The sequence below is a fragment of the Pseudophryne corroboree genome, chromosome 7, assembly GCF_028390025.1.
Source record: "Pseudophryne corroboree isolate aPseCor3 chromosome 7, aPseCor3.hap2, whole genome shotgun sequence".
Classification (NCBI taxonomy): domain Eukaryota; kingdom Metazoa; phylum Chordata; class Amphibia; order Anura; family Myobatrachidae; genus Pseudophryne; species Pseudophryne corroboree.
In genome coordinates this window covers 322559316-322587060 of record NC_086450.1, presented here as the reverse complement: position 1 = coordinate 322587060, position 27745 = coordinate 322559316, and the positions used below count along the sequence as shown (strand labels likewise).

The window sequence follows — 27745 nt, the reverse complement described above, 5'->3', positions numbered from 1 at the left end:
TACTTTTTCTGAATGTTTATATTAAAATGAAACACATTATGTATAGACACTAAAATTAAACAAGTTATGTATAGACTTTGTCATGTGGACTGAAAAAAAAAAATAATGTTATCTAGAAGCAGCCATTATTAAAATTCTTTACATAAACCTTAAAAATGGGGAGGAAGGTGTTGGTTGTACACTTGTTATCTACAGACTGGAGGCAGCAAGGAAGTTGGTTGAACCAATATTTATGAGCGCAACCTATCATTTCACCATTAACCAGTTCTTGAAATATTAGTACAAAAGCAGACTCAGCAATGAGGCTACTTCTGTTCTTAGTGAATAGATAGTGCTGCCTATCAGGAGGATTGGATCAGGCAACAAAATGCTTGTAGTCACAGCCTGTAGACAATACTGTAAGAGCTTTGGAAAAAAAAAAATCTTATTAATATAAAAAATAGTTCATGGATTTTGCAAATTAACGCAAGCTGTAAATATAGTTTCTGGTGGTACATTCCAAGTAAAACACCAGACCCTAAAAAAGGTACCAAGCTGACCAACAGAAAGATGTAATCCATCATGTCCTCCTGAGGTCTTGTTCACATCTACTGCTCATCTCTTGGCTAGGTGGGGTGGGGGGAGGGGATGTGTCAGGCTCATGCATGATGTCAGGTGACTCACCAGAGTGAGTGAGCAAAAAAGACACTAGTCAAGAAGTTCTGGGTAATAGCTTACAAGTGACTAAACAGGACCAAGACTGTGCTAAATCCAAACTAGTTTTTGCCAAAATTAAATGTAATTAAAATCAAAAACCTTGGGGGATGGGGAGGGTGTGTGTGGTCAAACTGGGAAAGGTTTGCCATTATGTCTGGTTTTCCTAGTGCCTTCATCTTTTGCCCACTGCCTTTGAATAAGTGACAGAGCAGCTGTTTTCTTCAAGTCCAGCTCTGTATAAAATTCAGACTGGGGACCTTTGGTCCCCAGTAAAGAGCAGTCAGGGCTCTGAGGCGTCTGAGGGTTGTCAGAATCACAGCCACCCTCCATCTCTACCTGGATGTAATTGAGAGTCTTTGATTCATGGGTTGCTTGTCTCATATCATAGTTTGATTCAGGGGTTACTTGTCTCATATCATAGTTAAAATAGGTAGGCATGCAGTCTTGACAAGTCATTGAGTCTCTCCCTGAAGAATATGGTTTGACTGCATGCCACAAATGACTTCCTTCATTCACATGTGGAGTTTTCAGATCTAAGCTATATTTTTCCTCAAAGAGAGATGGAGAAGAGGGCTGACTAACAAAGCAGCCTGTTGGCACCCATGTTGAAACACAGTTATTACTTTGGGAATCTGAGCTACTCACTGAAACCAACATGCTCCGTGACCTAACACACTCTCTTGGAATGGCTGCAACATTTTCATATCCCATTTTTCGGATACACAAAGCCTCACACCGGTCATCACTGTCATAGCCAGTGTCCCAAATGGCACAGTTTAAATCTCCAGAGTGAATGCTGCTCAAATTTTCCATATCTTCTCGTCCAATTACATTCCTAAATAAAGATATCGGGTAAGCTTTTACTCCATGATACTCCTCTCCCTCAAAACAGCTGGAAGCTTGGCTGACATGACCATCGGAAACCTTCTTTACTAGTGGTGAGTGGTATGCAGCTTCTATTTTCACCTCTTTATCATCATTGGAAGTATCAGACTGAAAGAGAAAACTAGTCATTAGAACATGTGTAACAGCAAAAGGGTTATTTGGAATGGGATTACAAAAACATGGTAGGAATCTCACTTCTTCTGAGGATCCTGTGAAAGTTGGGTCTGACATAAGCTCACTCCCAATAGGCTCCGGTCTCTGAGATGATAGAACTGAAGAAGCAGCTGGGAAGGAAGGATATGTCTCATATCTGTACGGTAAAGCGTGTTCAGCACCTGGTAAAGAAACAGCTTAAGTTTTTTTTGTTTGTTTCTCTAACGTCCTAGTGGATGCTGGGAACTCCGTAAGGACCATGGGGAATAGCGGGCTCCGAAGGAGGCTGGGCACTCTAGAAAGATTTATGACTACCTGGTGTGCACTGGCTCCTCCCACTATGACCCTCCTCCAAGCCTCAGTTAGATCTTGTGCCCGGCCGAGGTTGGATGCACACTAGGGGCTCTCCTGAGCCTCTAGAAAGAAAGTATAGAATTAGGATTTTTATTTTCAGTGAGACCTGCTGGCAACAGGCTCACTGCAGCGAGGGACTAAGGGGAGAAGAAGCGAACTCGCCTGCTTGCAGCCGGATTGGGCTTCTTAGGCTACTGGATAGAGATGAGCGGGTTCGGTTCCTCGGAATCCGAACCCGCCCGAACTTCAGCTTTTTTTACACGGATCCGAGCGACTTGGATCTTCCCGCCTTGCTCGGTTAACCCGAGCGCGCCCGAACGTCATTATGACGCTGTCGGATTCTCGCGAGGCTCGGATTCTATCGCGAGACTCGGATTCTATATAAGGAGCCGCGCGTCGCCGCCATTTTCACACGTGCATTGAGATTGATAGGGAGAGGACGTGGCTGGCGTCCTCTCCATTTAGATTAGAAGAGAGAGAGTGAGATTGAGACAGAGACACTTGATTTACTGGAGCTTAGGAGTACTAGAGAGTGCAGAGTTTACTAGTGACTGACCACTGACCAGTGACCACCAGTGCAGTTTTATTTAATATAATCCGTTCTCTGCCTGAAAAAAAGGATACACAGTGACTCAGTCACATACCATATCTGTGCTCAGCCCAGTGTGCTGCATCATCTATGTATAATATCTGACTGTGCTCACACAGCTTAATTGTGGGGGAGACTGGGGAGCAGTTATAGGTTATAGCAGGAGCCAGGAGTACATATTATTAAAATTAAACAGTGCACACTTTTGCTGCAGGAGTGCCACTGCCAGTGTGACTGACCAGTGACCTGACCACACTGACCACCAGTATAGTATACTATATTGTGATTGCCTGAAAAAGTTAAACACTCGTCGTGTGACTTGTGTGGTGTTTTTTTATTCTATAAAAATTAAAAAACTCATTCTGCTGACAGTGTCCAGCAGGTCCGTCATTATATAATATATACCTGTCCGGCTGCAGTAGTGATATATATATATTTTTTATATCATTATTTATCATCCAGTCGCAGCAGACACAGTACGGTAGTTCACGGCTGTAGCTACCTGTGTCGGCACTCGGCAGTCCATCCATAATTGTATACCACCTACCCGTGGTTTTTTTTTTTCTTTCTTCTTTATACATACTACATCTTATTATCATCCAGTCTATATTAGCAGCAGACACAGTACAGTACGGTAGTCCACGGCTGTAGCTACCTCTGTGTCGGCACTCGGCAGTCCATCCATAATTGTATACCACCTACCCGTGGTTTTTTTTTTCTTCTTTATACATACTACATCTCATTATCATCCAGTCTATATTAGCAGCAGACACAGTACAGTACGGTAGTCCACGGCTGTAGCTACCTCTGTGTCGGCACTCGGCAGTCCATCCATAATTGTATACCACCTACCCGTGGTTTTTTTTTTCTTCTTTATACATACTACATCTCATTATCATCCAGTCTATATTAGCAGCAGACACAGTACAGTACGGTAGTCCACGGCTGTAGCTACCTCTGTGTCGGCACTCGGCAGTCCGTCCATAATTGTATACCACCTACCCGTGGTTTTTTTTTCTTTCTTCTTTATACATACTACATCTCATTATCATCCAGTCTATATTAGCAGCAGACACAGTACAGTACGGTAGTCCACGGCTGTAGCTACCTCTGTGTCGGCACTCCATCCATAATTGTATACTAGTATCCATCCATCTCCATTGTTTACCTGAGGTGCCTTTTAGTTGTGCCTATTAAAATATGGAGAACAAAAATGTTGAGGTTCCAAAATTAGGGAAAGATCAAGATCCACTTCCACCTCATGCTGAAGCTGCTGCCACTAGTCATGGCCGAGACGATGAAATGCCAGCAACGTCGTCTGCCAAGGCCGATGCCCAATGTCATAGTACAGAGCATGTCAAATCCAAAACACCAAATATCAGTAAAAAAAGGACTCCAAAACCTAAAATAAAATTGTCGGAGGAGAAGCGTAAACTTGCCAATATGCCATTTACCACACAGAGTGGCAAGGAACGGCTGAGGCCCTGGCCTATGTTCATGGCTAGTGGTTCAGCTTCACATGAGGATGGAAGCACTCAGCCTCTCGCTAGAAAAATGAAAAGACTCAAGCTGGAAAAAGCACAGCAAAGAACTGTGCGTTCTTCGAAATCCCAAATCCACAAGGAGAGTCCAATTGTGTCGGTTGCGATGCCTGACCTTCCCAACACTGGACGTGAAGAGCATGCGCCTTCCACCATTTGCACGCCCCCTGCAAGTGCTGGAAGGAGCACCCGCAGTCCAGTTCCTGATAGTCAGATTGAAGATGTCAGTGTTGAAGTACACCAGGATGAGGAGGATATGGGTGTTGCTGGCGCTGGGGAGGAAATTGACCAGGAGGATTCTGATGGTGAGGTGGTTTGTTTAAGTCAGGCACCCGGGGAGACACCTGTTGTCCGTGGGAGGAATATGGCCGTTGACATGCCTGGTGAAAATACCAAAAAAATCAGCTCTTCGGTGTGGAAGTATTTCACCAGAAATGCGGACAACATTTGTCAAGCCGTGTGTTCCCTTTGTCAAGCTGTAATAAGTAGGGGTAAGGACGTTAACCACCTCGGAACATCCTCCCTTATACGTCACCTGCAGCGCATTCATAATAAGTCAGTGACAAGTTCAAAAACTTTGGCCGACAGCGGAAGCAGTCCACTGACCAGTAAATCCCTTCCTCTTGTAACCAAGCTCACGCAAACCACCCCACCAGTGTCAATTTCCTCCTTCCCCAGGAATGCCAATAGTCCTGCAGGCCATGTCACTGGCAATTCTGATGATTCCTCTCCTGCCTGGGATTCCTCCGATGCATCCTTGCGTGTAACGCCTACTGCTGCTGGCGCTGCTGTTGTTGCTGCTGGGAGTCGATGGTCATCCCAGAGGGGAAGTCGTAAGACCACTTTTACTACTTCCACCAAGCAATTGACTGTCCAACAGTCCTTTGCGAGGAAGATGAAATATCACAGCAGTCATCCTACTGCAAAGCGGATAACTGAGGCCTTGGCATCCTGGGTGGTGAGAAACGTGGTTCCGGTATCCATCATTACTGCAGAGCCAACTAGAGACTTGTTGGAGGTACTATGTCCCCGGTACCAAATACCATCTAGGTTCCATTTCTCTAGGCAGGCGATACCGAAAATGTACACAGACCTCAGAAAAAGAGTCACCAGTGTCCTAAAAAATGCAGCTGTACCCAATGTCCACTTAACCACGGACATGTGGACAAGTGGAGCAGGGCAGGGTCAGGACTATATGACTGTGACAGCCCACTGGGTAGATGTATGGACTCCCGCCGCAAGAACAGCAGCGGCGGCACCAGTAGCAGCATCTCGCAAACGCCAACTCTTTCCTAGGCAGGCTACGCTTTGTATCACCGGTTTCCAGAATACGCACACAGCTGAAAACCTCTTACGGCAACTGAGGAAGATCATCGCGGAATGGCTTACCCCAATTGGACTCTCCTGTGGATTTGTGGCATCGGACAACGCCAGCAATATTGTGTGTGCATTAAATATGGGCAAATTCCAGCATGTCCCATGTTTTGCACATACCTTGAATTTGGTGGTGCAGAATTTTTTAAAAAACGACAGGGGCGTGCAAGAGATGCTGTCGGTGGCCAGAAGAATTGCGGGACACTTTCGGCGTACAGGCACCACGTACAGAAGACTGGAGCACCACCAAAAACTACTGAACCTGCCCTGCCATCATCTGAAGCAAGAAGTGGTAACGAGGTGGAATTCAACCCTCTATATGCTTCAGAGGTTGGAGGAGCAGCAAAAGGCCATTCAAGCCTATACAATTGAGCACGATATAGGAGGTGGAATGCACCTGTCTCAAGCGCAGTGGAGAATGATTTCAACGTTGTGCAAGGTTCTGATGCCCTTTGAACTTGCCACACGTGAAGTCAGTTCAGACACTGCCAGCCTGAGTCAGGTCATTCCCCTCATCAGGCTTTTGCAGAAGAAGCTGGAGACATTGAAGGAGGAGCTAACACGGAGCGATTCCGCTAGGCATGTGGGACTTGTGGATGGAGCCCTTAATTCGCTTAACAAGGATTCACGGGTGGTCAATCTGTTGAAATCAGAGCACTACATTTTGGCCACCATGCTCGATCCTAGATTTAAAGCCTACCTTGGATCTCTCTTTCCGGCAGACACAAGTCTGCTGGGGTTGAAAGACCTGCTGGTGAGAAAATTGTCAAGTCAAGCGGAACGCGACCTGTCAACATCTCCTCCTTCACATTCTCCCGCAACTGGGGGTGCGAGGAAAAGGCTCAGAATTCCGAGCCCACCCGCTGGCGGTGATGCAGGGCAGTCTGGAGCGACTGCTGATGCTGACATCTGGTCCGGACTGAAGGACCTGACAACGATTACGGACATGTCGTCTACTGTCACTGCATATGATTCTCTCAACATTGAAAGAATGGTGGAGGATTATATGAGTGACCGCATCCAAGTAGGCACGTCACACAGTCCGTACTTATACTGGCAGGAAAAAGAGGCAATTTGGAGGCCCTTGCTCAAACTGGCTTTATTCTACCTAAGTTGCCCTCCCACAAGTGTGTACTCCGAAAGAGTGTTTAGTGCCGCCGCTCACCTTGTCAGCAATCGGCGTACGAGGTTACATCCAGAAAATGTGGAGAAGATGATGTTCATTAAAATGAATTATAATCAATTCCTCCGCGGAGACATTGACCAGCAGCAATTGCCTCCACAAAGTACACAGGGAGCTGAGATGGTGGATTCCAGTGGGGACGAATTGATAATCTGTGAGGAGGGGGATGTACACGGTGATATATCGGAGGATGATGATGAGGTGGACATCTTGCCTCTGTAGAGCCAGTTTGTGCAAGGAGAGATTAATTGCTTCTTTTTTGGGGGGGGTCCAAACCAACCCGTCATATCAGTCACAGTCGTGTGGCAGACCCTGTCACTGAAATGATGGGTTGGTTAAAGTGTGCATGTCCTGTTTTGTTTATACAACATAAGGGTGGGTGGGAGGGCCCAAGGACAATTCCATCTTGCACCTCTTTTTTCTTTTATTTTTCTTTGCGTCATGTGCTGTTTGGGGAGGGTTTTTTGGAAGGGCCATCCTGCGTGACACTGCAGTGCCACTCCTAGATGGGCCCGGTGTTTGTGTCGGCCACTAGGGTCGCTTATCTTACTCACACAGTCAGCTACCTCATTGCGCCTCTTTTTTTCTTTGCGTCATGTGCTGTTTGGGGAGGGTTTTTTGGAAGGGACATCCTGCGTGACACTGCAGTGCCACTCCTAGATGGGCCCGGTGTTTGTGTCGGCCACTAGGGTCGCTTATCTTACTCACACAGTCAGCTACCTCATTGCGCCTCTTTTTTTCTTTGCGTCATGTGCTGTTTGGGGAGGGTTTTTTGGAAGGGACATCCTGCGTGACACTGCAGTGCCACTCCTAGATGGGCCCGGTGTTTGTGTCGGCCACTAGGGTCGCTTATCTTACTCACACAGCGACCTCGTGCAAATTTTAGGACTAAAAATAATATTGTGAGGTGTGAGGTATTCAGAATAGACTGAAAATGAGTGGAAATTATGGTTTTTGAGGTTAATAATACTTTGGGATCAAAATGACCCCCAAATTCTATGATTTAAGCTGTTTTTTAGGGTTTTTTGAAAAAAACACCCGAATCCAAAACACACCCGAATCAGACAAAAAATTCGGTGAGGTTTTGCCAAAACGCGGTCGAACCCAAAACACGGCCGCGGAACCGAACCCAAAACCCGAAAAATTTCCGGCGCTCATCTCTACTACTGGACACCATTAGCTCCAGAGGGATCAACCGCAGGCCCAGTCCTTGGTGTTCGGTCCCGGAGCCGCGCCGCCGTCCCCCTTACAGAGCCAGAAGCAAGAAGAGGTCCGGAAAATCGGCGGCAGAAGACATCCTGTCTTCACCAAGGTAGCGCACAGCACTGCAGCTGTGCGCCATTGCTCCTCAGCACACTTCACACTCCGGTCACTGAGGGTGCAGGGTGCTTGGGGGGGGCGCCCTGAGCAGCAATAATAACACCTTGGCTGGCAAACATACATCACATATAACCCCCAGGGCTATATGGATGTATTTTAACCCCTGCCAGAATCCATAAAAATGCGGGAGAATAGGCCGCGGAAAAGGGGCGGAGCTATCTCCCTCAGACACACTGGCGCCATTTTCTCTTCACAGTGCAACTGGAAGAAAGCTCCCCAGGCTCTCCCCTGTAGTTTTCAGGCTCAAAGGGTTAAAAAGAGAGGGGGGGCACTAAATTTAGGCACAATATTGTATATACAAGCAGCTATGGGGGAAAATTCACTCAGTTATAGTGTTAATCCCCACATTATATAGCGCTCTGGTGTGTGCTGGCATACTCTCTCTCTGTCTCCCCAAAGGGCTTTGTGGGTCCTGTCCTCAGTCAGAGCATTCCCTGTGTGTGCGGTGTGTCGGTACAGCTGTGTCGACATGTTTGAGGAGGAGGCTTATATAGTGACGGAGCAGATGCCGATAAATGTGATGTCACCCCCTGTGGGGCCGACACCAGAGTGGATGGTTAGGTAAAAGGTATTAACCGACAGTGTCAACTCCTTACATAAGGATGACGTAACAGCTATGGGACAGCCGGCTTCTCAGCCCGTGCCTGCCCAGGCGTCTCAAAGGCCATCAGGGGCTCAAAAACGCCCGCTCATTCAGAAGGCAGACACAGATGTCGACACGGAGTCTGACTCCAGTGTCGACAAGGTTGAGACATATACACAATCCACTAGGAACATCCGTGACTTGATCCCGGCAATAAAAAATGTGTTACACATTTCTGACATTAACCTATAAAAATGGGTTTTTATGTTTGGGGAGAAAAAGCAGGCAGTGTTTTGTTCCCCCATCAGATGAATGAATGAAGTGTGTGAAAAGCGTGGGTTCCCCCTGATAAGAAACTGGTAATTTCTAAAAAGTTACTGATGGCATACCTTTTCCCGCCAGAGGATAAGTTACGCTGGGAGATATCCCCTAGGGTGGATAAGGCGCTCACACGGTTGTCAAAATAGGTTTGGCACTGCCGTTTTAGGAACGGCCACTTTGAAGGTACCTGTTGATAAAAAGCAGGAGGCTATCCTGAAGTCTGTATTTACACACTCAGGTACTAGACTGATACCTGCAGAGCGTGCTGCTGCAGCGTGGTCGGTGACCCTGTTAAACATACTAGTTTGCTAACATGAGAACATATTAAAGAAGACGTCGTCTTATATATGAGGGATGCACAGAGGGATATTTTACCGGCTGGCATCCAAAATGAATGTAATGTCCATTCTGTCAGGAGGGTATTAGAGACCCGTCACTGGACAGGTGATGCTGCCTTTAAAAGGCGCATAGAGATTCTGCCTTATAAGGGTGAGGAATTATTTGGGGATGGTCTCTGGGACCTCGTATCCGCAGCAACAGCTGGAAAGAAATATTTTTACCTCAATTTTCCTCACAGACTAAGAAAGCACTGTATTATCAGGTACAGTCCTTTCGGCTTCAGAAAAGCAAGCGGGTCAAAGGCGCTTCCTTTCTGTACAGAGACAAGGGAAGAGGGAAAAAGCTGCACCAGTCAGCCTGTTCCCAGAATCATAATTCTTCTCTCGCTTCCTCTGAGTCCACAGCATGACGCGGGGGCTCCACAGGTGTAGCCAGGTACGGTGGGGGGCCGTCTCAAAAATTTCAGCGATCAGTGGGCTCGCTCACAGGTGGATCCCTGTTTCATTCAAGTAGTATTTCAGGGGTACAAGCTGGAATTCGATATGTCTTCCCCCCACCGTTTCCTCAAATATGCCTTGCCGACAACTCCCTCAGGCAGGGAGGCTGTGCTAGAGGCAATTAATAAGCTGTATTCCCAGCAGGTAATACTTAAAGGTGCCCCTACTCCAACAAGGACGGGGTTACTATTCCACACGGTTTTGGGGTACCGAAACCGCATGGTTCGGTGTGACCCTTTTTTATATTTAAAATCCTTGAACACATACATAAAAAATTCAAGTTCAAGATGGAATCGCTCAGGGCGGTTATTGCAAGCCTGGACGAGGGGGATTACATGGTATCCCGGAACATCAAGGATGCTTACCTGCATGTCCCTATTTACTATCCTCGCCAGGAGTACCTCAGATTGTGGTACAGGATTACCATTACCAAGTCCAGACTCTGCCGTTTGGACTGTACATGGCACCGAGGGTGTTACCATGGTAATGGCCGGAATGAGGATACTCCTTCGAAAAGGGGAGTTTTTAATTATCCCGTACTTGGACAATCTCCTTATAAGGGCGAGGTCCAAGGAGCAGTTGCTAGTCGGGGTAGCACTATTTTGGAAAGTGCTACAACAGCAAGGTTGGATTCTAAACAGTCCAGAGTCACAGCTGGTTCCTACGACACGTCTACTGTTCCTGGGGATGGTTCTGGACACAGACCAGAAATAAGTGTTTCTCCAGGAGGAGAAAGCCAAGGAGCTGTCATCTCTAGTCAGAGACCTCCTGAAGCCAAAACAGTTATCGGTGCATCATTGCACGCGAGTCCTGGGAAAAATGATAGTTTCCTACGAAGCAATCCCATTCGGCAGGTTCAATGCAAGAACTTTTCAGGGGGACCTGTTAGACAAGTGGTCCGGGTCGCATCTTCAGATGCATTAGGCTGATAACCCTGTATCCAAGGACCAGGGTATCTCTACTGTAGTGGCTGCAGAGTGCCCATCTTCAAGAGGGCCGCAGGTTCGACATACAGGACTAGGTCCTAGTGACCATGGATGCCAGCCTTTGAGGCTGGGGGGCAGTCACACAGGGAAGAACCTTCCAGGGACTTTGGTCAAGTCAGGTGACTTCCCTACATAACTGGAACAGAGGGCCATTTACAATGACCTGAGGCAGGCAAGGCCTCTGCTTCAAAACCAGCCGGTCCTGATCCAATCAGGCAACATCACGGCAGTCGCCCATGTAAACCAACAGGGCGGCACAAGAAGCAGGATGGCGATGGCAGAAGCCACAAGGATTCTCCGATGGGCGGAAAATCATGTGTTAGCACTGTCAGCAGTGTTCATTCCCGGAGTGGACAACTGGGAAGCAGATCTTCTCAGTATCACTGACCTGGTTTGGGAGTGTTGTGGACTCGGGGCTTCTTCCGATGACCGGGAAGAGGAACCGCCACTGGGTCGCAGTAGGGATGGCCGGATGTAGGTCTTCCTCATGCAGGACTACGTCGGCAGGCGGGAGGCACAGAGGAGTTCTTGACGGTCTCCTGTAAGACAAGACTCGTAGAAATACTGAAGGCTGGGGTACTGAGATATTAGAGGTACCGTGATGTCGGAGGCTCCGCGGTATTGGGGTTCTGAGGTGCTGGAAGTACAGGGCGTGCTAGGAGGCCCCTGGAGGTACGGAGATGCTTGGAGGCACGAGGTGCTTGGAGGCACGGAGGTGCTTGGAGGCACGGAGGTGCTTGGAGGCACGAGGTGCTTGGAGGCACGGAGGTGCTTGGAGGCACGGAGGTGCTTGGAGGCACGGAGGTGCTTGGAGGCACGAGGTGCTTGGAGGCACGGAGGTGCTTGAAGGCACGAGGGTACTTGGAGGCACGAGGGTACTTGGAGGCACGGAGGTACTTGGAGGCACGGAGGTGCTTGGAGGCACGAGGTGCTTGGAGGCACGGAGGTGCTTGGAGGCACGGAGTGCTTGGAGGCACGGAGGTGCTTGGAGGCACGGAGGTGCTTGGAGGCACGGAGGTGCTTGGAGGCACGGGATGCTTGGAGGTACAGGATGCTTGGAGGCACAGGATGCTTGGAGGCACAGGACGAGGGAGCTCTGGAATCACAGCTTCCGAAGGAGAAACGAAGATACTCAGGCACCGGATCTCTGCCTGGTATCCGCTTTTAAACTCCCCGCCCCAGCCTGATTGACGGAGCAGGCAGGTGACGTCAGACCTGCTCCGCCTGCTTGCCCTCACTTGCGATGGCGGCGTCCCTGCTTCCGGGAAGCCGCCGGGGAGCAGCGCCGACCCGCCACTGAATCCGGAGACCGCCAGGGGGAACGAGGCGCCGGGCAGACCAGACCACCCGTAGGGACAAGCGCGGCCGCCGCGGCCGCTGCAGGTTTGTAACAGTACCCCCTCCTCCAGGAGTGGCCCCTGGACACTTCCCGGGCTTAGTCGGATGTTTGGAGTGGAAGATCCGAATCAGACGAGGAGCCATTACTTCAGTAGCTCCAATCCAACTTCTTTCCTCAGGACCGTAACCCTTCCAGTCCACCAAGTACTGTAATTTTTTATGAAGATAACGGGAGTCAAGAATAGCTTTGATTTCAAACTCTGCTCCGGCTTCTGCCACTACTGACGTTGACCTAGGGAGTGCTGAGTGGAACCGATTCAGAACGAGGGGACGGAGTAGAGAAACATGAAAGGCGTTAGGTACTCGAAGATGGGCAGGCAAACCCAGTTTACAGACCACAGGATTTAAGACTTTTAGCACAGGGTAGGGCCCGATGAACCTTGGAGCGAATTTCATGGTAGGCACCTTCAGCCGGAGGTTCCGTGTGGACAGCCATACCCTGTCCCCAACTTTATATTGAGGTGCAGCTCGCCGTTTCTTATCTGCGAAGAACTTGTACCGAGCCGAAACCTGCTTAAGATTGGCATGAACCTTCCTCCAAATTTGTCCAAAGTGTCGTAGAGTGGATACTACAGCAGGAACCTCTACTAACGGAAGGCTTGGAAATTCCGGAACACGGGGATGGAACCCGTAATTGACGAAAAATGGTGATTCCCCAGTGGAAGAATGAAACAAATGGTTGTGGGCAAACTCCGCCCAAGGCAGCAACTCCACCCAATTGTCCTGTGAAGGAGAGAGGTACAGACGAAGAAAAGTCTCTAGATCCTGATTGACACGTTCCGTTTGTCCATTTGTTTGGGGATGATAAGCAGACGAAAACTTAAGTTTGATTTGCAGAGTCGAACAAAGGGCTTTCCAAAACCTGGCGGTGAACTGTACTCCTCGGTCAGAAACAATCTCTTGTGGCAACCCATGCAAACGAAAATGTTCTCGGATAAACAGTAGTGCCAGTTTCGGTGCTGTTGGAAGACCAGTCAAGGGCACAAAGTGTGCCATCTTCGAAAAACGGTCAACGATAACCCAAACGGTGTTGAAACCTTTGGAACAGGGCAGGTCAGTGACGAAGTCCATGGAAATGTGAGTCCAGGGTCTCACAGGGATAGGCAGAGGACGAAGTAACCCTGCAGGAGGCAAACGAGGAGATTTGTGTTGTGTACATTGGGGACAGGAATTAACGCAATCTTGTACATCCTTCCTCATGGTGTTCCACCAGTAAGATCTTTGCAGGAACTTGTACATCTTCTGAGCGCCGGGATGACCGGAAAACTTGGAGTTATGGACCCACAGTAGTATCCTTGAGCGGAATCTAGCTGGTACGGACATTCTTCCAGGAGGAGGAGCTGGAGTAGTTAAAGCAACAGAGACAGAAACTGGATTCAGAATTAAACCCCGCTCCGGAGGTTCATCCTCGTCAGAGGAAACTTGTGAACGAGAAAGTGCATCTGCTTTAATATTGAGACTCCCGGCCCGGTACTTGATAATGAACGAGAATCGGGAAAAGAAAAGTGCCCATCTTGCCTGGCGAGGATTCAAGCACTGTGCGGATTTGATGTACAGCAAATTCTTGTGATCTGTGTAGATAGTAAACACGTGTTTAGCCCCTTCCAGAAGATATCTCCATTCTTCCAAGGCAGACTTGATTGCCAAGAGTTCCTGGTCTCCAATAGTGTAGTTCCGTTCGGCCGGAGAGAACTTACGAGAATGGAAGCCACACGGATGTAGTTTCTTATCAGAGGAATACTGGGAGAGAACAGCCCCAACTCCGACTGAAGACGCATCAACTTCTAAGAAGAAGGGTTCATCGAAATCTGGTTGTTTGAGAACTGGAGCCGTCATGAAGGCTAATTTTAAACGAGAAAAAGCTAAAATGGCTTCCGGGGACCACAGACTAGGATTGGAACTCTTCCTCGTCAGGGCAGTAATGGGCGCAACAATGGTGGAGAAACCCTTAATGAATTTCCTGTAGTAGTTCGCAAAGCCCAGGAATCTTTGTATTGCTTTCAGGGAAAGAGGTTGAGTCCAGTCACGAATGGCAGATAACTTTTCCGGATCCATGCGAAGCTCCGTCCCCGAGATGACATAACCGAGGAACGGAATAGATGTTACTTCAAATGTACACTTGGAGAGCTTGGCGTAGAGATGATTCTCTCGTAAACGGTGTAGTACTTCTTTGACTTGTAACCTGTGTTCGACAAGATTCTTGGAAAAAATCAATATGTCGTCCAAATATACCACAACGCTCTGATACAGCATATCACGAAAGATTTCATTGACGAATCCCTGGAAAACCGCGGGAGCATTACTAAGACCAAATGGCATCACCAAGTATTCGTAATGCCCATCTCGGGTATTAAAGGCAGTCTTCCATTCATCCCCCTCTCGGATGCGTATAAGATTATAAGCTCCTCTCAAGTCGAGTTTGGAAAAAATGCGGGCCCCACGAACCCTATCAAATAACTCTGTGATTAGTGGCAAAGGGTACTTATTCTTAATAGTAATGTCATTTAGGCCGCGGTAGTCGATGCATGGTCTCAACCCTCCGTCTTTTTTCTTCACAAAAAAGAAGCCTGCACCAGCAGGGGAGGAAGAGGGGCGAATGAATCCTTTGAGCAGATTGGACTTAATATACTCCGACATGGCTTGGGTCTCAGGAAGAGACAGAGGATATGTGCGACCACGGGGTGGCGTCTTCCCTGGGACAAGGTCAATAGAGCAGTCCCAAGGCCTGTGAGGTGGTAATAGGTCCGCAGCTTGTTCCGAAAACACGTCCTTGTACCCTTGATATGCCTCCGGAATGTGCTCTTCATCCGTCTTGGAAGTGACACGGAGCGGACAGACAGGAGTAAGACAATTAGTGTGACAAAAGGAACTCCAGGACAGAATTTGTGACGACTTCCAGTCGATGTGGGGATTATGACTTTTTAGCCAAGGTATTCCAAGAACCAGATCATGGGACATTTCTGGGATTACCAAGAGTTCCAAATCTTCCTGATGTAGAGCCCCGACCTGCAGCTTAACTGGCCCCGTGCGCCACCTTATAAGACCTTTGGCAATTCTAGTCCCATTGATAGCCGTCAGTGAGATTGGCCGCTCGATAGGCCGTAACTTCAAACCCAAACTTTGGGCACAGATGGAAGAAACGAAGTTCCCCGCAGCTCCGGAGTCCAATAGGGCTTCACAAGACTTGGAGACTGAGTTGGAGACTAGAGTTACTGGAAGCAAACAGTCCGAAGTTGGAGAAGCTTTTGTCGCAACTCCCAGCTTGACTCCTCCGGAACAAGCTAGGACTGCCCGTTTCCCGGACGGACTTTACAAGATTTAAGAAAATGATCTGCGGCTCCACAGTAAAGGCAGAGTTTACCCTCACGACGACGCTGTCGTTCTTCTGGAGACAGTCGGGAGCGGTTAATTTGCATGGGCTCATCTGAGCTAGGTGAGGCCACCGGCCTAGGAGTAGGATTCCGGAGCCTGGGACGATCTGAATGGCTACGTTCTCTTCCACGCTCTTGCATCCGAAGATCCACCTTGACGCACAGAGAAATCAAATCTTCTAATGGATCCGGCAGATCTCTAGTAACCAGCTCATCTTTCAGCCGGTCGGAAAGACCGTTCCAGAAGGCAGCTCTCAGGGCGTCATTATTCCAGCGTAGTTCGGAAGCAATGGTCTGGAAATGAACCACATACTGGCCCACGGAACGGGCGCCTTGCCGAACATGGAGCAAATCGGAAGAAGCCGTGGTCATTCTGCCGGGTTCGTCGAAAATCCTTCGAAAGGACGAGATGAAGTTGGTATAGTTGGAAACCATGGGATCGGACCGTTCCCATAGTGGAGACACCCAATCCAGAGCAGAACCTTCCAATAAAGAAATGATATATGCTACCTTGGACCGGTCTGTAGGAAAGTTGTGTGCAAGTAGCTCGAAATGTACCTCGCATTGGTTCAAGAAACCGCGGCAATTTTTGGGATTCCCATTATAGCGGGACGGAGTAGGCAACTGAAGACGTGGAGTGATACCAGCCGATGGTTGAACATTACTGGCAACGACAACTGGTGCGACCACTGGAGCAGGAGCCGGAATTACTGAAGCCAGAGACGCCTGGATCTGATCCAGACGTCCGGACAACTGCTGGAGGTACTGCATCACCTGGCCTTGCGCCGCCTCCTGACTTTGTACTCGGGAAGCCAGGTTCTGGATGGCACTCGAGTCCGTGTTCCGAATCCCCGAGTCCATTAGGCCTGAGTATACTATCACTGACCTGGTTTGGGAGTGTTGTGGACTCGGGGCTTCTTCCGATGACCGGGAAGAGGAACCGCCACTGGGTCGCAGTAGGGATGGCCGGATGTAGGTCTTCCTCATGCAGGACTACGTCGGCAGGCGGGAGGCACAGAGGAGTTCTTGACGGTCTCCTGTAAGACAAGACTCGTAGAAATACTGAAGGCTGGGGTACTGAGATATTAGAGGTACCGTGATGTCGGAGGCTCCGCGGTATTGGGGTTCTGAGGTGCTGGAAGTACAGGGCGTGCTAGGAGGCCCCTGGAGGTACGGAGATGCTTGGAGGCACGAGGTGCTTGGAGGCACGGAGGTGCTTGGAGGCACGGAGGTGCTTGGAGGCACGGAGGTGCTTGGAGGCACGAGGTGCTTGGAGGCACGGAGGTGCTTGGAGGCACGGAGGTGCTTGGAGGCACGGAGGTGCTTGGAGGCACGGAGGTGCTTGGAGGCACGAGGTGCTTGAAGGCACGAGGGTACTTGGAGGCACGGAGGTGCTTGGAGGCACGGAGGTGCTTGGAGGCACGAGGTGCTTGGAGGCACGTGGAGGCACGGAGTGCTTGGAGGCACGGAGGTGCTTGGAGGCACGGAGGTGCTTGGAGGCACGGAGGTGCTTGGAGGCACGGGATGCTTGGAGGTACAGGATGCTTGGAGGCACAGGATGCTTGGAGGCACAGGACGAGGGAGCTCTGGAATCACAGCTTCCGAAGGAGAAACGAAGATACTCAGGCACCGGATCTCTGCCTGGTATCCGCTTTTAAACTCCCCGCCCCAGCCTGATTGACGGAGCAGGCAGGTGACGTCAGACCTGCTCCGCCTGCTTGCCCTCACTTGCGATGGCGGCGTCCCTGCTTCCGGGAAGCCGCCGGGGAGCAGCGCCGACCCGCCACTGAATCCGGAGACCGCCAGGGGGAACGAGGCGCCGGGCAGACCAGACCACCCGTAGGGACAAGCGCGGCCGCCGCGGCCGCTGCAGGTTTGTAACACTCAGCAGACACGACTTCCACCCGAGAGTGTGGGGACTTCATCCAGAAGTCTTCCAAAGGATTGTACACCATTGGGAAAGGCCACAGGTGGACATGAAGGCGTCCCGCCTCAACAAAAAGCTATAAAAGATATTGCGCCAGGTCAAGGGACCTTCAGGCGATAGCTGTGGACGCTCTGGTAACACCGTGGGTGTACTAGTCGGTTTATGTGTTCCCCTCTCTGCCTCTCATACCAAAGGTACTGAGAATAATAAGAAGGCGAGGAGTAAGAACGATACTCGTGGTTCCGGATTGGCCAAGAAGAGCCTGGTACCCAGAACTTCAAGAAACTATATATCAGAGGACCCATGGCCTCTGCCGCTCAGACAGGACCTGCTGCAGCAGGGGCCCTGTCTGTTCCAAGACTTACCGCGGCTACGTTTTGATGGCATGGCGGTTGAACGCCGGATCCTAAAGGAAAAGGGCATTCCGGAGGAAGTCATTCCTACGCTGATTCAAGCCAGGAAAGATGTTACTGCAAAACATTATCACCGCATATGGCGGAAATATGTTGCTTGGTGAGGCCAAAAAGGCCCCAACAGAGGAATTTCAACTAGGTCGACTTCTGCATTTCCTACAAGCAGGAGTGTCTATGAGCCTAAAATTAGGCTCCATTAAGATACAGATCTCGGCTCTGTCGATTTTCTTCCAGAATAAATTAGCTTCAGTACCTGAAGTTCAGACATTGTAAAAGGAGTGCTGCATATTCAGCCCCCAGTTGTGCCTCCAGTGGCACCTTGGGATCTCAACGTGGTGTTGAGTTTCTTAAAATCACATTGGTTTGAACCACTAAAAACCGTGGATCTAAAATATCTCACGTTGAAAGTGGTCATGTTATTGGCCTTGGTTTCGGCCAGGTGTGTGTCAGAATTGGCGGCTTTGTCATGTAAAAGCCCTTATCTGATTTTCCATATGGATAGGGCAGAATTGAGGACTCGTCCCCAGTTTTTCCCTAAGGTGGTATCAGTTTTGCACTTGAACCAACCTATTGTGGTGCCTGCGGCTGCTAGGGACTTGGAGGATTCCAAGTTACTGGACGTAGTCAGGGCCTTGAAAAATTATGTTTCCAGGACGGCTAGAGTCAGGAAAATTGACTCGCTATTTATCCTGTATGCACCCAACAGGCTGGGTGCTCCTGCTTCTAAGCAGACTATCGCTCGCTGGATCTGTGACACGATTCAGCAGGAGCATTCTGCGGCTGGACTGCCGCATCCTAAATCAGTGAAAGCCCATTCCACTGCGAAGGTGGGCTCATCTTGGGCGGCTGCCCGAGGGGTCTCGGCTTTACAACTTTGCCAAGCTGTTACTTGGTCAGGTGCAAACACGTTTGCAAAATTCTAAAAATTTGATACCCTGGCTGAGGAGGACCTTGAGTTCTCTCATTCGGTGCTGCAGAGTCATCCGCACTCTCCCGCCCATTTGGGAGCTTTGGTATAATCCCCATGGTCCTTACGGAGTTCCCAGCATCCACTAGCACGTTAGAGAAAATAAGATTTTACTCACCGGTAAATCTATTTCTCGTAGTCCGTAGTGGATGCTGGGCGCCCATCCCAAGTGCGGATTGTCTGCAATACTTGTAAATGGTTATTGCTAACTAAAGGGTTATTGTTGAGCCATCTGTTGAGAGGCTCAGTTGTTTTCATACTGTCAAACTGGATATAGTATCACGAGTTGTACGGTGTGATTGGTGTGGCTGGTATGAGTCTTACCCAGGATTCAAAATCCTTCCTTATTATGTCAGCTCGTCCGGGCACAGTGTCCTAACTGAGGCTTGGAGGAGGGTCATAGTGGGAGGAGCCAGTGCACACCAGGTAGTCATAAATCTTTCTAGAGTGCCCAGCCTCCTTCGGAGCCCGCTATTCCCCATGGTCCTTACAGAGTTCCCAGCATCCACTACGGACTACGAGAAATAGATTTACCGGTGAGTAAAATCTTATTTTTTTAAATCTCCACCCTCAGCCAAAGTGGCCATTGTCAGTGAACTGTTTAGTTGTTCAGTATATTCTTGTATAAAAGATTTAGGAGTATTGTTGGCCGCAGTTCAGAATATATGTGAGAAAGCTATTTTCCTGAGTATCCAATCACTAAGCATATGGGTGGGAAAGCAAATTGGCTAAAGATGGCTCTCCCCCATAGGTCACAAGAGCTTGTGACAATTTTTGTGAGTACCATAGGGGCAGAACATGTGATTATTTGCAATACCATAGAGGTGGATGACAAAAATTAAAAACTCCACTGCAAGTATTCCTATTTGGTATCCCCATAAACATTAGTAGACACAGGAACATTTCATGGGTTAAATTAAGATACATGGGTAAATGGACCACATGTTACCATTTAACACATGGAGGTCGATGCAAAATCTGTTTTGTGGATGGATCGTGTGATTTATTTATTTTACTCTACATGGTCCATAGCGGAGCATACATATTCCCAGTCATACATATCTTCTCCCCTTGTGGTTGACTGGGAGTAACTGAGCATTCACTCATAGGCTAATGAGTAACAAGAGTGTGCAATAGAATTGTCAGGCTATGTGGAATTGTCAGTATGAAGAGAACTGCCCGATTTCAAATGGAGCTTTTGCACCGGGTATAAGGTTGATGCAAGTGCATGCTGATAGCAGTAACCAGGGGTGCTGAGAAGAGTGGGGAGGGTTTTTTTTTTTTTTTTTTACCTGCGCCAGTTGCTGAGGGGGTCATTGCCCCTCTTTGTAGCGCTGTTCAGGAGCACAAATGTCCCCCTTTGTGGCTCACATTGCCCCCCTTTGCTCCGCCTCTGCTCCAGTATCCGGACCTTTCGGCAGGCCCTGATGGTAATTGTTATTTAAGTATTAGATAGGAGCAGTGTAGTAGCTTAGATATGTATAAATTGGCAGCTGAAGATCTGCTTTTAGTACCATGCACGCAGTACAAATGTAATTGTGCCCAACTTGTGTACAACTCTGAATGAGCTCCATTATTCTTAACAAAAACCAGTGTTAAAAAGTTTTATTACAAAAAAAGAAAACCTCCTAAAATCAACACATTCTACTCACCCATGTGAGCTTCACATTCTGTATCAGAGATGACACTGATTCTGTTATTCTGCATGCACCTTTGTAATACGTTAAATAGGTCTTCAGCATGGTTACACTTGAAACCAAATATTCCTAAACATTTAATAAAATAAAGTTAATTACTGGACATCTTCCTCTCCCCCCACCCATTTTCTCTCCTCGTATGTCCCCCCCCCACCCCACCCCACTTCCTTTATTTTACTTATTTGTTCATAAAATAGACTCTGCTCAAGGATAATTACAATGTTTCTTTGATCCTGTAACACTCTAGCTTTCATGTTACTCATTTTAGGATGTTATAAGCTCTATTAATTTTCAAGAATATTTATAGTTTTTAGAGACAACAAAATAATTAAAAAAATTAAAATAAATATGTAAATATACGAATATAAATTCTAAGAGCATGAAGTAAAACAGTAACATTGGCTACACTAGTGCAAGGGTCTGTAACCAAGGACCTAATTCAGCATGGATCGTTAATCTGAGAAAGTGCAGTTGTCTGTGAGTAGAAAGGCGCCTCTCTAACAGAAAGAAAAAACGCCCCCTGGGGCCCACAACGCACACATTTTTAAGACTTACCTTCTGAAGTGCAGCGTCACTCGCTGCAGTCATGGTAAAAATTGCAGCCACAATGGCTGCCGCGCATGCACAGTAGACACCAGCACAATGCCAGAAACTAGAGGTGGGGGCCCACCGAGAGGTGCACATGGACCCCCTCCGCTGTTAAAACGCCCCTGACGAGAAATCACCATCTACAAACAGATGTCTGACCACTTGGCGGAGCAAGGCCATCCAGTCACATTATGGAATGAGGCAGTTTGTGGCAGCACCAATAGAAACTTCATATTAATCCTAAGGTCATCCTCCTCTCATGACGCACTACTTTATTGACCGCTGAGGAGTTGCAGCTCTCTCTTGAGGTAATTAGGAGAGGGCAGCAAAGGGCCACACGGTAACGAGTGGTGTGTGACTGCTGCCATCATGCAGGGCACTGGGGTAGTATCATCACTGGCCCATGGCCCTTGCTTAAGGCTAGTAGGGTGCCTGGAACTTCCTATGGACAGTTTGTAAGGTCACGTAGAGCGTCCGCTCCCGGCACTGTTGCACTTCCTGGCACACTGCTGCCCTGTTACGCAGCTAGGGCAGCACATTCTACTCCTGAGACTGTACTCCCAGTGTGTCACAGCATGTATGAGCAGCAGTCATCAGCTTCATAAGTAAAAAAAAAACACAACAAAAAAGTGCCAGCTAGTGCTCCTCCCTGTTAGCACTGGTGCTCAGAATGGGGGTACCAAATCTGTGGCCAAGATGACCACTTAAGTTCCCAAATAGCAGCACCAGCATGTCTAGTTGTCAACTTTCACCATGTGATATTATTTCAAAGCTACAGCATTTAAGATTTAACTGTGTGTTCTTGTTATCACTTCAGTATAGTTATATCATGTTTGCATGAACAGGGTAATGGGATGGATAAAGATTGCCAAGCAAAACAGATTGCAAATATAGGGATCAAGTTAGTATAATTTGACATTAAATCTTCAGGGAGACTTACACCCCAAAAAAAAAAGCATGGGGTCAGCCCGCCACGTTCGAGCAGAAATAAAAAGGAGATTAGCTTTTGAATATTACCCATGATATAAATATCCTGTGCAACAAATAAAGCCATTAAGATAAACTGAGTTACTAAGAATGAGTCCACAGTAGATGAGGGGGGGGGGGGGTGACCACAAAGCATTTTACTCTGTGGGCTGCACCAGCGCCACCCCATGGCCCTTATTTCTGGCTGGCAGGATTATAGGAATGGCACCCACAGCCAAGGTCTCTGCTGTAGCATGTCCTTTAGATGCTCCAGACAGGATCTGGTCAGGATCCAGGCTATCAGGGTCCCGGCAGTCAGAATCCTGATGCAGCCATCCTGAATAGGGTCACCATCCCGGCACCGCAATTCCGAACAGCCATCCACGAGGATGCTGGACAGGTAAGCCGTGGGGGGACGGTTGGGGGTTAAGGGTTAGGATTAGGCACCACCAGTGAGGGCAGGTTAGGGGGCCAGGGGGTTGGGGATTCCTATCATCAGGATGCCACGGTTTGTATTCTGACCGCCAGCATCCCAAACACCAGCAAATCAATCCCAACCTGCTCCAGGCAATCATCCTGCAACCTGGTCAACCAATCAGAGCTTTTTCTTTACTGCCATCATTCCAACTGTTCTGCAACGTAAAGGCTATAAAACATATACTGTATGTATAGGGGTCATATCTGGTCTTTAGCGATGCACCCTGGCCTCTAAATTAAATTAGGTCACTAGAACTAGAGTTAATAAATGACTTAGTCAGGAATTTACCAGCAAAAATAAACAAAACCACAAAAAGTACCTTCTCCAGTCTGACATCTTCTTCCACAGACAAATGAAAAGAGATTAGAATCATAACCATATTTCACCAGGCTGATGTACGGCCATTTCACAAACCCTCCTCTTTTAATGTGAAAAATTAAAGAAGTTTCTGTAAGTTCCATAACTCCCGGACAGATCTTCTCACCATTGTCATTCACATTTACAACCTAAAAGAAAATAAAGTTTTGAGATGGTAGACTCTAGTTTCATACCAAACAGTAAGGGCTCTACATCAAATAACTACACTAGTAACAGGTTCACTATTCACCATTAGTAGAATAGCAAGATGTCCAAGTCTGACAGCTGTTGTTTAAGGTATCCAGAGGTGTAGCTAGGCCCCATGGTGCCCGGAGCAAGGGTACATTTTGCCACCCCCCTCCCCTGTACTAAACTGGGGGCTTAGCCAACATGTGGTGGCATGTTACATTTGAAACAAAACAATATATAAAAATCCTAAATTGGTAACAGGGCCTTTCTTTGGGCGCCCCCCCATGTTTAAAATAGGGAGTGTGTGTGCCGGAGGCTTGCAACAACAATATAGGGGCATGGCAGTACGGACGATGTAAAGGTTAGCATTGCTGCCTCAAAGAACTAAGGTCATGGTTTTGATTCTCACCATGGCCCCAACCACGTGGAGGCTGTATATTTTCCTTGCACTTGCGTGGGACTAATGTGAATGGCGGAATATACTCTGTAAAGCACTGCGGAATAGTATATATATTTTTTTTTTATTAATTATTATTATTATTATTATTATTATTATTATTATGGCTTCATTGGGAAGATGCGTGGCCACAGAATAGTACCAATTAACATTACACCGGACAGTGGTGTCTGTTATTCGCATTACACCACACAGTAGAGCCCCTTATATTCGTTACACTATGGTTGAATCCCTTATACACATTATACCATGGTAGAGCCGCTATGGAAGTAGTTGTATTTTACCATTTACTTGTTTAATTCAAATAAATAAAAAAACACTATATACTGTATGCAGCTACTAACCTGACGTCACTACCCCCTAATACCTCAATGAAAATAAAACCCCACAGACCTGAACCCCCCCAAACTCTCATTATATTCTCAATGAAAATAATGCATCAAAATTGCTCCCCCCTCCCAACTTTAATAATCCCTCGATGCGTAAATAAAAATATACCCTGGAACTGCCAGCATCAATTAAGAGAGGTGCTGCAGCAGCCGGGACAGCGAGGGGAGCTACAGCATCTGGGCCAGAGAGAGTTTCTGCAACATAGAAGAGACATGTGCTGCAGATTCCAGGAAAGAAAGACCTGCTGCAGCAGTAGGGGGTAGGGGGGGGGGGGGGGGGGGGCAGGGAGTGGTGCTGCAGGACAACATAAGTAAACCTGTTGCACAGCTACAAGCAGACAGTGAAACATATAAAGAGGGCAGGCAGAGCTCCGGCATGTTCCTGTTATCAGCGTCTCCTGCTGCCGCCTCTGGCCTGCCCTCTCTGCATCTGCCAATACAGTGGCCCGCGAGAAGGGGGGGGGGGGGGGGGTGTTCTGCAGCACGCCCCTCTAACTTTTTCGTGCCCGGAGCTTGCGCTCCACCGAAGCCACCCTCGCTACACCCCTAAAGGCATCTACGATTACCAAGTGACAGTATCAGCTCTCTTCTTATGCAAACAAATGATTATCCATAATGAATAGTAAACACAAATAAAATTAATCGAATGCATAGAGCAACTGATTAAGGGGCCCTATTTATCACCATCCGCATCCAGGATGCGGATGACAGGTGATAAAATCGCCCAAACTCACACTGCGATAATTGATTACATCGCAGGGATGTATCAATTATCGCATGCAGGAACAGAGCTTGCGGTCAAGCTCTGTCCCTGCGATGCCTCTTCGCAGCATCATCAGGGTATTTTTCGTTAAAAATACCCAGAGGTCCTGCTGCGCATACGCCGCCCCCGCTGACATCGCCGCTACCTGGTCGACCCCCCTGTCACAACTACCCCCGCGCACCGCGGACCCCCCCCCCCCTCTAGCAGGATACTACACTCACCTGTCCAGGGAGCTGGTCCGTGCTGCTTCAGAAGACGGACGGGCACCGGGCTGCTGTGACCCCCGATGCTGTAAAGTGTGCTGCCGTTTTGCAGCATCACTTTACTGCAGCGAGGTCACATTGCAGCATATGGAGGACCGGCGCCCGGCAGCGCTCACCAGAGCAGCGGACACCGGCTCCCTGGACCGTTGAGTATGGTTCGTTTGTTTTTTTAACTTTTTTATTTTTACACTGATCAGCTTGTGTGTCCATCAGACACAGAGAGCTGAACACTGGAGCCTGGTCCCGCTCTGCTTTCTCTGCCAGCAAAAGGGTGTATATCGCAGTGCTGCCCTGTGAACTCGCCAGCCTGAGCTGGCGACATTATCACAGAGCACACTGCAGTATTTTTTTACATTTTTTTTTTTTTTTTTAGTAAATCTGGTCAGATCGCATTTCCCATTATAAGTATGGGGAATGCGATGTGGCTTACAAAAAAAAAAAAAAAAAAAAAAAAGTGAATAAATGGGGTTGGAGCAGTTTTTCATGAAAACTGCTCCAAAAGCCCTTTAATACATTCAGATGATACTAAAATAATGTAAAAAGGGTGTGAAAACACCCATTTTCACAACATTTTAGTAAAAATACTGTTAATAAATAGGCCCCGATGTCTTCTCTTAAGTTACTAAAAAAAAGGGACCTTGTTCCCCATCACAATAAAATATACAAGTTTCCATACAACAGATGCAGATCATTTGTACTACTTAAAACGAAAAAGGAAAAACCTTTTACATGGGGCATATGTACTAAACCATGCAAGGAGAGATAAAGTACCAACTGATCAGTTCCTGTCAGATTACAGGCTGGGTTTTAAAACGAAGAGTTAGAAGCTGATTAGTTAGTACTTTATCTCTCTCCAAGGCTTAGTGCATTACATATACCCCATATGCTGGAGGGGCTAAAGATAGAGGATTTACCATCATACACAAATAGGTTACTTCATGTTTATATTACTGTAATAATTCCAACTTTAACTGGCATCAGTATTTCAAATATTAAATCTGTGATATGAACTTACCAGAAACCGGTTTGCCCCATATTCAAATTCGCCATGTTTGGCTCTGGTGCAGAGACAGAGACCCATGTCTTCTGGGAGGAAAATAAATCAGATATAAATCCACCGTATAAGAGTTTAATGTGTTACACTTCCATGAATCATTAAGTGTTCACCTATCTTCCCAACAAAACAACCTCCACACAGCAGTACATTGTACAATGTAAGAGTGTATAATACACCACACACAGTCTAGCGTACATATCAATCATTAATTTCAGGGTTAGCTTTATAATATATTTTAAACATAGATTATAAATAATCAGTCAGAAAGACGAAGTTAATATTCCAACATAGACAATTTTATGTTAAATCTACTAGTTTCTGTTAACACAAAACTCAAAAGATTTCAACTGAATTTCAGGATTCACCTCATCAGCTAGCATTTCTTTTAACAACCAGTCTGCACATGTTTATTTAATTGAGGACCTAAGCCCACCCATAGAAAATAATTAATTAGATGACTAACCAATTGAAAACTGCACTTACTATCAACTCTGCAAAGCTGCTTTCTTTTGCACAATGGAGAGAAAAGAAATGCATTTTAACTAATGTCAGAAGGGCACTTTGCTCACTAGGGCACAGGTTCTCAAACTCGGTCCTCAGAGTCAGGACCCCACACGGTGCATGTTTTGCAGGTCTCCTCACAGAATCACAAGTGAAATAATTAGCTCCACCTGTGGACCTTTTAAAATGTGTCAGTTAGTAATTAATACACCTGTGTACCTGCTGGGTTACCTGCAAAACATGTACTGTGTGGGGTCCTGAGGACCGAGTTTGAGAACCCCTGCACTAGGGGGTTTATTTACGAAGAATCGTTTTGTAAAACCCACCACTTCTGATCATGTTTATGACTGATATTTAAAAGGGTGTTGTTTTTACTAGCAAGACATGGGATGCAGTTGGCATACTGACGCTCAGGATGCTGGCAGCCGGAATCCTGGCACTGGTGAGAAAACCAACGCCGGAATCCTGATACCGCTCACAACGCCTACACCAGATTGCCGATTGTCAGCATCCTGAACGTAAGGATGCCGGGGAGGGTTAAGCTGCGCGGGAGGTTAGGTTTAGGCACTACAGGGGGGGGGGTTAGGGTTAGGCCCTAAGGGGGGACGGTTAGGATCAGGCTCTAAGGGGGGACGGTTAGGATCAGGCTGCAAATAGGGAGGGTTAGGTAGGGACTGGGAGAGAGTTAGGATACTTACCTACGAGGTGTCGGATTCTTGGTTAGCAGGATGCTGCTGTCGGTTTTCTGACCGCCAGCATCTTAAGCGCCAGGATCCCATACCCAACCCCAAGATACAGCTAGTAAAGCATTGCCCTTTTAAATGTCTGGTATAAATACAAAACAACTCGACGCTTTGTAAGTAAACCCCTTAGTGCTTCATTAGCTAGGAGAGCAGTAGTTGTCAAAGCACACTCCTGTCAATGCTTTTGCATACCTCCTAAGATTTTAAAGTCGAGACAGTGGGACAGGAGGCATGGCCACATATTGCGTGGGGGTAGCTGTGCCCAGGTAGGCGTGCGTCTTAATTTGCAAGGACTGAGATGCATACTTTGAAAGACCAATTGGTGTGACGAATCATAAAA

General features: G+C 47.7%; 1 protein-coding gene across 4 annotated transcripts; it reads right to left on the bottom strand.

Annotated features, from left to right (window-relative positions):
* On the bottom strand, positions 1 to 27661 carry LOC134945185 (fibroblast growth factor receptor substrate 2-like). 4 transcript variants are annotated; one of them, XM_063934315.1, is made up of 6 exons: positions 27598 to 27661; positions 26120 to 26190; positions 23006 to 23192; positions 20610 to 20723; positions 1777 to 1916; positions 1 to 1689 (listed from the first exon to the last, which is right to left on the bottom strand). In XM_063934315.1, exons 1-6 carry the CDS (start codon positions 27644 to 27646, stop codon positions 823 to 825), a joined length of 1428 nt encoding a protein of 475 aa, XP_063790385.1. In that variant the 5' UTR covers positions 27647 to 27661; the 3' UTR covers positions 1 to 822. The 4 variants fall into 4 exon arrangements, with proteins under 4 accessions (XP_063790385.1, XP_063790386.1, XP_063790387.1 ...); XM_063934316.1 differs by lacking the exon at positions 27598 to 27661 and adding an exon at positions 26645 to 26761; XM_063934317.1 differs by lacking the exon at positions 27598 to 27661 and adding an exon at positions 26527 to 26590.
* Positions 27662 to 27745: the final 84 nt, after the last annotated feature.